This window comes from Martes martes (assembly GCF_963455335.1).
Source record: "Martes martes genome assembly, chromosome: X".
NCBI lineage: Eukaryota > Metazoa > Chordata > Mammalia > Carnivora > Mustelidae > Martes > Martes martes.
Genome location: NC_137897.1, coordinates 12,741,048 through 12,753,193, shown reverse-complemented (window position 1 = coordinate 12,753,193; position 12,146 = coordinate 12,741,048). Strand labels below are relative to the sequence as shown.

The 12,146-nt window shown below is 44.3% G+C and overlaps 1 protein-coding gene and 1 long non-coding RNA gene across 5 annotated transcripts in view; one reads left to right on the top strand and one right to left on the bottom strand.

Annotated features, from left to right (window-relative positions):
* The window catches only part of LOC308336904, a 51,493-nt gene extending 46,121 nt beyond the window's left edge, over window positions 1–5,372 (top strand). The window contains exons 3-5 of the long non-coding RNA XR_013966277.1: window positions 3,009–3,085; window positions 3,719–3,755; window positions 4,986–5,372. This is a non-coding gene — a long non-coding RNA (uncharacterized lncRNA). The remainder of the gene's footprint in view (window positions 1–3,008; window positions 3,086–3,718; window positions 3,756–4,985) is intronic.
* The window catches only part of NHS (NHS actin remodeling regulator), a gene marked incomplete at both ends in the record, with an annotated part of 329,842 nt that overhangs the window by 41,554 nt on the left and 276,142 nt on the right, over window positions 1–12,146 (bottom strand). For all 4 annotated transcript variants that reach the window (XM_080794774.1, XM_080794775.1, XM_080794776.1 and 1 more), the window contains 2 exons: window positions 4,224–4,357; window positions 9,058–9,210. In XM_080794774.1, the coding sequence (XP_080650900.1) occupies window positions 4,224–4,357; window positions 9,058–9,210 (287 nt within the window). The remainder of the gene's footprint in view (window positions 1–4,223; window positions 4,358–9,057; window positions 9,211–12,146) is intronic.

Here is a 12,146-nt window from a genome sequence, read left to right as displayed (position 1 = left end):
TACATACACTAATATATATTAGTATATGATACTAATATATTTCTTAATATTGAACCAACCTTCTATTTATAGAATAAATCCCATTTAGTCATGGTATATGAATTTCTTAATGTGGTATTCTGTTTGCTAACATTTATTATTTCCACATTAATAACCAGAGTGATATTGGTCTATATTTCCCTCCCCCCGCCTTCCATTCTTTATCAGGTTTAGGTGTCAAACTTTCATAACATGTTCCTAAAAGAAATGGGGAAGTTCTATTTTATTTTCAATGCTCTGAAATAATTTATAGAGCACTGGTATTATCTGGACTTGGAAGGTCTAGAATTCCTCTGGAAAACCATCTAGGCCTGAGATCATCTCCTTTCCCACCCTTGAAGGATGAGGATTCCCAAGATGGGCTTTACAATTGTGAGAGAGACCTTGAATTTTCAGCTGACAGTGGGTTTTAAGCTAAGTTGGCTGGTCAGTTTCCTTTGTGTTCCTCTTGGAACTTCTGATTGACATTACATGTCAAGAAACCAAGCAACCCCTCTTTCCACTTGCAAGATCTATGAGGCTACTTTGGAGCCATCATCAGATAGACAGAGGACACTGTACCTCTTGAAAATTTAAAATATCCCAGTGCACCCTTCGGATTTCACTGCAGTGCCCTGGAGGACCCCATCACACAGTTTGGGAAGCACAGGTATATAGCCTTCCAGCCTTTTTTCCTATGCATGTATATATATATATACTCACGTACACACTCATAGATACCATATACAATTTTTACACTACTTAAAAATCTCTGATAAAATATATATTTTCCATGTCATTGAATATTCTGTAGTGACACTCTTTGGTACTATAGTCTATCCTATGAATATATCAGAATTCACTAAGTACCTACTGTTGGATATTTAAGATATTTGTAACTATTTTTCCTATTCCAAACAGTGCTTTGATGAACATCCTAGTGAAAATATCTTTGCATTAGGATAAATTCCTAGATATAGAATTGCTGGATCAAAGGGTATGAATATCTTATAGGGGTTTTTTTTGGGTAAAGATTTTATTTTCTTAAGTAATCTCTACATCCAGCGTGAGGCTCAAACCCACAACCCCGAGATTAAGAGACACACGCTCCGCCGACTGAGCCAGCCAGGTACCCCATCTTGTAAGGGCTTTTTTGCCCCTTTTATTTACTTTTTTATTGAAGTATAATTAAGAAACAGTGTTACATTGGTTTCAGGTGTACAACAGTGCTATGACCAACCTATGCTACATTATGCAGTGCTCTCCACAAGCGTAGCTCCCATCTGCCACCGTACAATGCTATCACAGTATCATTGACTATAGTCCCTATGCTGTACCTTTCATCCCCATGACTTACTCATTCCATGACTGGAAGCCTGTACTTCCCAATGCCCTTCACCCCTTTTGCCCATCTCCGCTTCCCCTCCCCTCTGGCAACCATCAGTTTGTTCTCTGCTCATTTGTTTTGGTTTTTAGATTCCACACACAAGTGAAATCATATGGTATTTGCCTGACTTATTTCACTTAGCATAATTTAACATCTTATAGTTTGATAAATATTGGGAAATTGCCCTCTAGAAGGAGTACAACAACTTATATTTCCTCCAGTCTTATTAGTGACTATATGTTACAGGCTTTTCCTTTGATGGTAAGAGTTTGATTTTAAGTGTTTATGAAGATAGATTCAGATATTTGTATGTTTTAGGCACTACACTAGGGACTTTTTCCATATATACATGATTTAATTGTATTTATATAACACTTTTGAATCTTCTTAACAACCTTGTAAAATTGAAGTTATCATCCCCATTTCACAGATAAAGAAACTGGGACTCAAAGATAAAACTTTTTCAAAATCATGCAACCAAAGAAATTGTAGAGCTGGGATTGAAACCTAGTTAGACCCATCATCTTGTTACAATATCAATGATACACCATGAACTTGATTGGCTATTAACAATGATGATGATGTCTAATACATATCAAGTGCTTATTATGCATTAGGTACTATTTACATGTATTAACAATGTAATAACACATTCAGTCTTTGTTTCAAACTTATGAGGTACTATCACTATTATCCCGAGACACTAAAATGATTAACTTGTTCAGGGTCACACAGCTAATAAATGGTAGAGCTGATATTCAAATCCAGGCAGTTTGACTTCACAGTCTATACCCTTAATGACCAAACTACAGTATAACAGTTTGCAGAGTTGTGGAAGATTGTGTATCAGAATCTCACTATGAATGCTTTTTTCCTGTTGCTCTCTAAGAAAATGTCCGGGAATGTGGTTGCAAATTTCCTGTCCCTTTACCTGCAGCCTCTTCTCTGGTAGCAGTCTATGGCTCTTGTAAGCTCAATGCATAGAACTGTGTTCTGTTCTGAATCACCTTCAGGTCTGAGGGATAGAACTTGAATGGAAGACCTTCCAGTGAACTTGGTGACCCAAATTCAATCAAATAAATGAAACAGTATTCCTAAGTAATTGGGGCGATTTTAAGTATTATCATTTGAGATGGGCACACTTTCTGGTTTACGTAAGTTTGCTCTAGACTCCTCATCTTATTGATGCTTGTTCGGTAAATGAAGCACCCTCATTGTTATTCATTATTTTAGGCTTTTTCCTATAGTCTTACTTTGGTATTTAGACATTATTAAAAATTATGCAGATTATGACAAATGGTGATGTTTTTATGTCATTTCTGTAAATGCTCAACATTATTCTCTCCCATCCGCCCCCCTGAAAAAAACAACTTAATGAGCCACAAAACATGTTATAATGAATGGAAAAATATTTTTAGCATTTTTATGCAGAAATGCCTCATTAAAAGCAAATGCTTTTGCAAGCAGATTTGAGCTTAATAAAACTTTTGTCGAGCAGGGGCTTTTATGACAAATCACTAGCATGTGTAACTGCTCTATATAAAGACCTAGAAAGCCCTCAGAGTCTCTCACCTTCCTTTCTCATCCCTGGGCTGCACTGCAGCAGCGTAGGTGAGTGTGACACGGCTCTGAGGAGCCTCGATGAGCCTGAAGGACATGGAGCCCACGGTGCAGCCACAGGTAGGAAAAATATCTATGTCTTGGTCAACATCACTTACTGTTGTATCTGGGTATGTTATAGCATGCAGATTCATTTAGATGAAGTCTGTTCTCAGCTGGATGTTTGGCATCCTGCAGTCCAAATATTTTGCATCTGTTTTGTGTATCGTAAAAGCCAGAAGGGCGCAGGGTTTATTACCATACACAGAAACTTAATTTCAAGTAAAAACCTCAACTTGGACCCACACTCGTAACTTCTTAAGACTTTGGGCCTCAAACTGTACTGACAAGGGAGCAGGGGTCCAGCCATGTGGGCTGATTTGGTCACAGAAATCATAGCCCCTCACTTCAATGATGCCCTCCTTGGGGGCCCACAGCGCTCACCTCTCCCTGCCGAGGCCGTAGAAAGTGCACACGTGGTGGTGATGTTTGTAGGTGCTCCGACCTGGGCTCAGCTTCACCTGTCATTGGTACTTGGGGGCTTGGGCTGAGTTACAACCACATCCACCCAGGCAAAGCTGCCATCACCAGCAGTGATGAGGACACTCGGGTAACTGATGACCCAGCAGCCCTAGCCTCCCTTATAGAATGGGGAAGCATGAAAGGATGACATGGCTCATCTTCACGCGGTGATTTTTCACATTTTTTTCACAGCCCACCCCACCGAGTCGTCTGCACTAGCACCTGCCCGGTAAGAGTGAACATTTACTGAGGTCTTACCAGGCACCAGTGCTACCTTCTTTCCAGGGCTTATCTCGTTTAGCCCTCAAACTTTATGAGTGAGGTGCTACTCATATCCCCAAATTACAGATGAGGGGCTGAGGACACTGAAGTCACCTGCTCTAAATCTTTCTGCTTCTATACAGAAAAACTCCTATTTGAGGCAAAATTTTCCCCCTGATTTCGGAGTCCTCAATTATTATGGCTTTGCTGCATTATGCAACCAGTTAAGTAAAAAAATACTTATGTACTTCTACTCTAGTCTCCAAAAGACGCATGAATGAAAGGGGAAAAAAATCCAGTCACTCTCAAATACCCATGACTTGGCTCACTTAGGTGGCCCAGGCTCTTCCACTAGGAGGAAGGAAATGGACTCCCAAGACCCATTCATGGTTTCTGATGAGCAAGGCCAGGGCTGCCGGCTGGCCACCAAGCTCACCGTTAAGAAGTGCCGGTCCTTAACTTCGCGCCTCCTCTGGCTGTGAGCTGGGGGGTGGGCTGGCAGTGGAGGGGCCGCTATGGAAAGAGGGGCAGCGGCTCTCTGCTCCCGGCGATCACTCCGGCTCCGGTGCTCTGGGGGCAGAAAAAGCAATAATACGGACACATCCTTGGCATCTTCCATTTCTCTTTCCCCCTTGGGAGAGTGAGCAAACAGCTAGAAAAAAAGTGAGTTTCTCCTAATCTAGCTCATCCTTATACCAAATAAGATTTTCAGAATGGTTCTAAGCTAAACTTTCATTTTACAATGATATGAAAATGGGCACTTACATTTTAGTGGGTCCATCTCATAATCTTTGCACGGGATTGCTCAATCTTGAGTTCGGAAAAAGCAGTATATTTTCAACATGCTTCATTTCAAAACAACATGAGCAAAAAAAAAAAAAAAAAAAAAGGCTAGAACAATGGCTGACGTTGATGCTGGAGGGGATGGTAGGCACAGCCATGCCAGAGCCTCCTGGGGAGCGGCAGGCACGGATGCTCCCAGCCATTCAGTGGGTGAGGGAGTCGGCTCACGCTGGCTCGGGGCTGCTGACTGCTACGTGGTCAGGAACTTTGCAGGCCCGTTTTTAAACTACTGGTAGCTTGAAGTAGGCCACGGTGGAGGTATTTACATCACAGAAATTAGTGAGTGTTACACATTAGGGCTTTTATCTATCTTTCCACCACCTGTCTATTTCTTTATCTATATTTTCTTTTCTAGAGAGCCTGTGACCAGCACACCATTGCAGCCATCTAAGCTCTGTCATGCCTAACACTCAGAGGGCTTTGAAATCCTAGGCTCCTAGAGAAAGTAAAGGAATCCCAATGATGACAGTTGTCTGATTTAGAAATAAAGCTACCTCTGAGGAAAGCCAAGACATTTCTGTTTGTGGGATGAAGTGGTCCTGACTTTGTAACAAGAATCACTGAGGGGGCGCCTGGGTGGCTCAGTGGTTTAAGCCTCTGCCTTTGGCTCGGGTCATGATCTCAGGGTCCTGGGATGGAGCCCTGCATCGGACTCTGCTCAGTGGGGAGCCTGCTTCCCCCCGCCCCCCGCCTGCCTCTCTGCCTACTTCTCATTTCTCTCTGTCAAATAAATAAAATCTTTAAAAAAAAAGAATCTTTGCTCCTTTGGAAAAAAAAAAAAAAAGAATCACTGAGAGCTCAAGAGCAGTTTAGCTTTCTGGGTGTCTCAGTGAGCTACAGAGCACACTCTGCCCCACACACTGGCCACACTGAAGGCCACTGAGCCTGCAAATCCAGCCCACACTCATGCCCGGGGCCTCCTCGTCTAACTAAGACACGAAGTCACCGAAGAGGTAGTCTGTGCCAAACTGCGGCCCAGCCAGTGGTTATCAGAAAGCCTTTTGAGATAAATGTCTTCTTTGTTGAAGTGTCTACCTCTAGTGCCATCCTCTTTTCTCTCTGCAAGCCAACAGTGGGCTTTTCTAAATGGACAGCACAAGGAAAAAGTTACATTTTAAAATACATAATGAGGAGTAGAATACAGGTGTCACTGGTTAGGAAGAGGTCAGAGGAAGGGAGTCAGGAGGGAGACATCAACTCAATTTCCTGTTTAGTGGTTCCCTTCCTACACTTTCTCAAATCTCTTTCATTTGCCCTAGGCTAGGAGGAGGCAGGCTAGATTAGTGGCTCCCTACTAATATTTTTTCTGGTGCTGTGGTTGGGAGAACATTCATCTGCTAGAGTCTGGAACTGCAGTAGACCCTTGGTCCATATTCCTTTAGACCAGTGGAACTTAGACCTCAGCCCTGAAACTTGGAAGACAATATAAAATATAAAGGTCTCTTTACAGCCACTTGGTAATCTCTCTCCCTGTCTTACAAACATAAATGATGGCATCACTGAAAGCCATCATTGGCTCTGAGTACAAAGAATTGCTAAGAAAAAGCGGGGAAGAGGGGGGATCCAATTCTAAGTACTCTGAAATCCAGTGAGGTGTGACTTGCTCTGGGAAGCCTTCTCTGAAGCTCCCTGGCACGACTAGTGCCTCCTCTGAGCACCCACGGCGCTGCGCCGAAGTCCCCTGCTTACCTGTCCGGCTCCTTCACCAGACAGGCGTTCCCTGTGGACAGGGACGAAGTGGTAGTTACTGCTCGCCTTGTCCCAGGTGTGGCGCAGCACTTGGCCTCAGTAGGCTATGTTGAGGGGTTTGCTATTGAGCAGATCTTGAAAGCAGCCAAGTTCTAGGCTCTGATCTCAGCCCTCTGCTCTCTCCTTTTAGCCTCAGCTCCAAAAGGAGCACAGTACTGCTGCCACCACAGCTTTACTCGTCTGGGCTTCGTTATCCCTAGTCCTGGTGGAAGCCAGGATCTTCCAGCTGTCCAGAGAGCCTCCGGGGAAGCTCACTGCCCTGTTTGCCGAGCAGGGCTGTCGCCTGGTCGGTGTTAGTCACGGCCACCAGATGGCAGGAGTGGTATTCTGATGGATACCCTGCTAAGCTGCTGTTTCTTGGACAAGGTTAAAAAAAAAAAAAAGTCACTTTCTAATTCCACACTGCATGTTTTTAATTCTATGATGCCTATAATTCCTGTTTATGGCTCTCTGCAGTGCTATTAAAACTACTACACCCAAGATTTGCTGTTGAGAGAACCTCAAAGAAAGCCACTCTGTGGAGGACAAGATGCAGCTCCACAATCTTCCTTCCAAACCCCCAGGAGGCCTTATATCCCTCTCTCAGCCCCCAGGAGGAAGTTCTGAGAAAATTGATATTGGCACTTGCTGTTCCTCAGTTCTGTCATTAAGTCCAAACCCGACAACACAGTGAAATGTGATAGCTTACAAGCAGCTTAATGTTATCTGGTCGAATCTGGAAAAATCTAATCAGGGATGACTTATGAATAATAATAAAGGGATAAAAATAATTATGTCTAAAGGGCTAACGTAACTCAAGCTCTCTGATGATGGGATCAGAGAAAGTATTTAGTGAGAATGATCAGATTCCTGTGTCATCATTCTCTGCCCTCAATGCTCAACCAGTTTTCTATAGAATTTGATTTACTTACACACACATTCCTTGAGGACCTACTCTATGTCACGTTCATGCTAAGTGATTTGAATAAAAAAATTAATAAGATGCCGTCCGAGCTCTTGAGTTGCTCATGGATTAATGGTGGAAGACAGGCCTGTAAGGGGTTAGTGATGATATTAAGTGTATAAATGACATGATTGGGAGGATGCAAAAGATATTATTATGGGAAGGGTGCCTAACTGAGGCTGCAAGGGAACAGTGAGTATGTTAAGGAAGATTTCCAGAAGGTGCTTACACTAAAAATTTGATAAAGAAGGACTTTTTAGCCAACTACAAAATTGAAGTGACTCAATTTAAAAAATCAAATTGATTATTAGTAAGAATGCCAGAAATACTTCTAGAGGATACTGGTCATCACTCTTTTGTAACTGTCACAGTATCGGCTACCGATAACCAAGGGGAATTTTTAGAAAGAGTTGAGTTAGGGATATTAGTCGGTTAATTCTTTCATTAAAGGGGGAGAAGACCAGGGCTATGGGGAAAGGGAGAAGTCATAAACATGTGGAAGAACGTAAACTGAAAACAAATGGTGTCATTTCTCCATCCTCATGGTGACATTAAAGTGTTTAATTTGAATTGTAATACTTTTGGAAAATACCATTCCTTACAGGACCATATAGGGAATTTGGAACAAAGGCACTGAAGGTACAGACACCACCATCTGTGTCCACTGCAAAAATCTAAAGGCCAGAAAAGCTGGCGTGCCAACTTCTGATACCCAACTTGGCGGGGGGGTGGGCGCTCTAAAAGGATAATGCCAGTTTTTAATCTCCTTGTCCCAACTACAATGGTTTAAGCCACCGGGAAGTAAGAGAAGGCTGTTACCTTCTACCTTGCCTGCTTTGTGCCCGTATCTGGCTTTTTCAGGACTGAGAGAGAGAGAGAAATAGAAATATTTATTTTCCCAGGACACTGTGTGTAGTGAGGAGGAAAAGAGCTCTGGCTGGGGGACTGGAGGCCTGGATCAGGGTCTTGGCATTCTACCTAATGGGCTGTATGTGACTCTGAGCAAGTTTGCTGACCTCTCTAGGCCTCCACGTGCTCTGCTGGAGAATGGACCATGTCACTGGTTCTCAACAGGAGCACACCCCCTGAGGGAGGGTCTGGCTGTTAGATGACTAGTCGGGAGCCAAGGATGACAGCTGTCCTACAAGGCACAGGAGGGTCCTGAACAAACAAACAGTGCCCTAGGTCCCACCTGTGTTCTACCAGCATTTCTTGTGAGGGGGAAAAAACCTAGAACCTACTTCTGAATCAAACCTAATTCTCTTTTAATTATAACCCAAAGGTGTTGGGGGTTTTTTTGTGGGTTTTTTTGCTCATGTTTAATGTATGCACAATGCACCAGTTTTTATGATTGTGTCCTCCTGGCCCTGAACTCCTTCATTTCCCTCTACTTTTTGTTCACAATGGCTTCTGATTATCTTTACTTAACCCAAACCTACTTTTGATAGGCACAAACATCTGACTGCTTTATGATGCCTTCAAGTGTAGTCGTGCCCAGGCATTTGTATATTGCAAATATTATAAATAATTTTCCTTTTAAATTCTATTACATATTCAGACCATAGTGCTATTTCTAATTACATGTATAAGCAGGTTATATTACCCATGAATTTGTTTTCAGTGTAGAAAAGGGAGCATTTCAAAGTAGTTGTTATAACAAGGTGAGGTGTTAGAACTGATGGGACAAGCTCTGAGTTCTCTCCCCGAAAAGCCCCCCAAGCCCAGGACCAGTTACCTCTGCGCAGGGCTTGCAGGCTCTGCCGGGCATGGCGGTGCAGCTCCTCCACGCAGGGTGGCCTCGTGGCCGGGAGGAAGATGTTTCTCTGCTGGTGCCATGGCGCACGGTAGTACACGCTCAGTTTACTCTCAATGTCCAGGTTGGAGACGGCTGCAAGACAGAGAGAAATGGGGCGTTATACATCACAACTTTAAATTATGCCTCTGGCAGAGCCTGGGGTGGGGGTCGGGGTGGGGTCTGGGTGGAGTAGAAGTTCAGAGAGCTGCATTCCTATTAGGAATGCACTCAAGGCTGGAGAAAGGTCCGTGGCTTACAGCATGGAAATAGACCACCTTCGCCCCCAGGCTAAGGGATGGGAGACCCCAGGACACCCACCATCTGCCTGTGACCAGCTAACTTTCTCTCCACACCTCTTTGCACTCTCTGTCACAGTTGCTCATCAACGTGGACGGACTCTTGGCCATCCATGCTTGGTAGTGGGATGTGGGGGGTGGTGGTGGGGGGGTCCTGCCTTCCAAGAATACAGAGAAAAGCCTCAGGAATGAGTCAAAAAGGTCACCCTAGCTCCAGTCTTCTGGCCACAGGGCCTCAGAATTATAGTTCTGCACACCTGCTCCTGACACTCAGCTGAACTTTACTTTTCCCTTGCTATGCTTCCTGTCTCCTGTGACCCCTGGCCCCCAACCCTTACTGTTTTGCTTTATCTTGCTCTCCACCTGCCAGCTCCATTGCCTGCCATCTTTCAAAGCACTGCCCAGCTTCCTTAGTTTCATCTAGGGACAAGGACAAGCACTGAAGAACCCATTCCGGGGGTACTGGGGTTAGGGGAGGAAACCACAGCGCAGGTGAGGAGAGGGGTGCCGTCCTTGCAACTCATCCAAGAGATCAGGGGAAAAAGCCTCTTTCCCCCAAACACACCCTAGGTCTTCATGTACACACTGAGCCTGGGATGGAGATCACCTACGAGTGATCCTCAGATACACTTATCTTAAGATAAATTCTCATGGGAGAAGCTGGTCCTAAGCAGGAGGATTCTGGTCAGGAAATTGCTGCACAGAGGAACTCCTGAACACCAGGGCAGCTTGCCAGCCTCAGGAATAGTGAGAACTGGCCCAGAGGGCCTCACCTGCCAGACCTGCTATCCCAACCAGACCCCTATTCCTCCCAGTCTCATTGTCTCCCTCTTCTCCTTTCCCTCTTTTCCCCAGTGTATGATTTGGGCATGTTCTGCCCAACTGTTTATTCCTGTGCCCCAGACTTTTTTTGTTTTTTGTTTTTTGTTTTTTTTTTTTTGGTTCTCCTCCAATCCTTTTGTTTTTGAAGTCTGGTTTACCATTTCACTTTGTCTGGGAAGCCTTACACAGAACAAGATACTCTACAGATAAAGCAGAAAGACAAATGGAAAAAGGAGGGAGGACACTTTTGTAGAAAGGAAATAGAAGAAAACTGGGGAAAATACAACATTTTGATAATTAATCCCCCCCCACCACCCAGTACTACATTTATGGGAATTAGTTTTGGTTTTCTTTTTTTTTTTAATTTTATTTTTTGAGAGAGAGCCTGTGCACTAGTGGGGGTGGGAGGAGCAGAGAGGAAGAGAGCATCTCAAGCAGGTTCCACACTCAGTGCAGAGCCTGACGCAGGGCTTAACCCACAACTCTGAGATCATGACCTGAGCCAAAATCAAGAGTTGGACACTTTAAGTGACTGAACCACCTAGGCGCCCCTTGGTTTTGTTTTCTAATGTGGTCTTCAGTAGTCTTTTTTTTCCCCTCGAATAATGCATCATAATCACAAGAACCACCAATAGAAACAGACATATTTCCAAAGATGCTAAAGAAACATCACACGGACAGGGTCAAAGGAACAATGCTGTGCCCGCAAAACAGTGCCATGCAACAGAAATTTCTGTGATGATGAAATGCTCTATTAGCTATGCCATCCAATGTGATAGCCATTTGTATGAGAACCAGCCACACTGGCTATTAAACACTTTTTAATTTTTAAAAAAATGTAAATTGCTTCAATAGTGATAGGTAGCTATTCTGTCGGACACCCATAAGCATGAACACTCATCACGTTCTCTCACCTCCAGCTACAGAGCATATTACTCTCTTTGACCTAGATTTTTTTCTTCCTTGGTGTTCAATCTCTAAGAAGAATTCAGGCCCAGGGGTTAGAGACCCCAGAATTATCTTCCCGGGTAACCCAGGGGAGAGTATTTTTAGGGCAGAGTTCTATGGGGCCAAGCATAAAGACAGCAACTTTTCTTTATTGAGTTACTCTATAACCTCAACCCTTTCCTTGGAAACCGTAACTGCTTGGTGAACCAGTCAGGGGTCACTGAGTTCGGGGGGACAAGAAAACCTAGGAGGATCATGGGAGGCCTCGGGGTGGAAAGGTCAGGCCGTATCTAGATCAGAGCCTCCCTTCTCTCCTGGGTTGAGTAGTGTGGCATGCGAAGACCAAGGCTTTATTTAGCCACCCTCGGAGGAACGCTCTGGTTCAGTGACCAAAACTGACTAAAAAGTCAGCCCCTGCCTGGTGGCAGAGGTCAGCTGCCATCTAACAGGGCAAAGGTCATTATCAAACTTAGCAGAGGTGGGTGGGAATTCATGGGCTGGTGACAGCTGGGAGAAGGTCCTGAACAGAGAGCTTGCTGGAGACAAGAAGAGGCCAAGATGTTCAGGGGGCAGTTCCAGGAGTAGAGGGGCTCCTGAGCACCTCCTCTCCCAGGCCCATGCCTTCAGGAGAGTGGGGACCAGGATTCAGGGCTGAGCCCAGGTGAATGGGAATGGACCAGAAGGCTTTGATAGCTCCTCAGCAACCAGGTCAAGTGGCCGTGACTCCTTAATCTGAGTAAGGAGAGTTGCCGAGCTCGTGCTATTTATCCCAGTATTCTTCTGAAGAAAAGACCCATCAGAAGGGCTTGTCAAAGACAGATTATTGGGCTCCAGGCTACACTTCCCGAACCAGAATTTCCTACAGAGGCCCAGTAATCTGTATATTTGAAAAATATACAGATGATTTTTTATCATGAGGCATATGTGAGAAACGCAACATGTTATCTGCTGATGCCTTGGGAT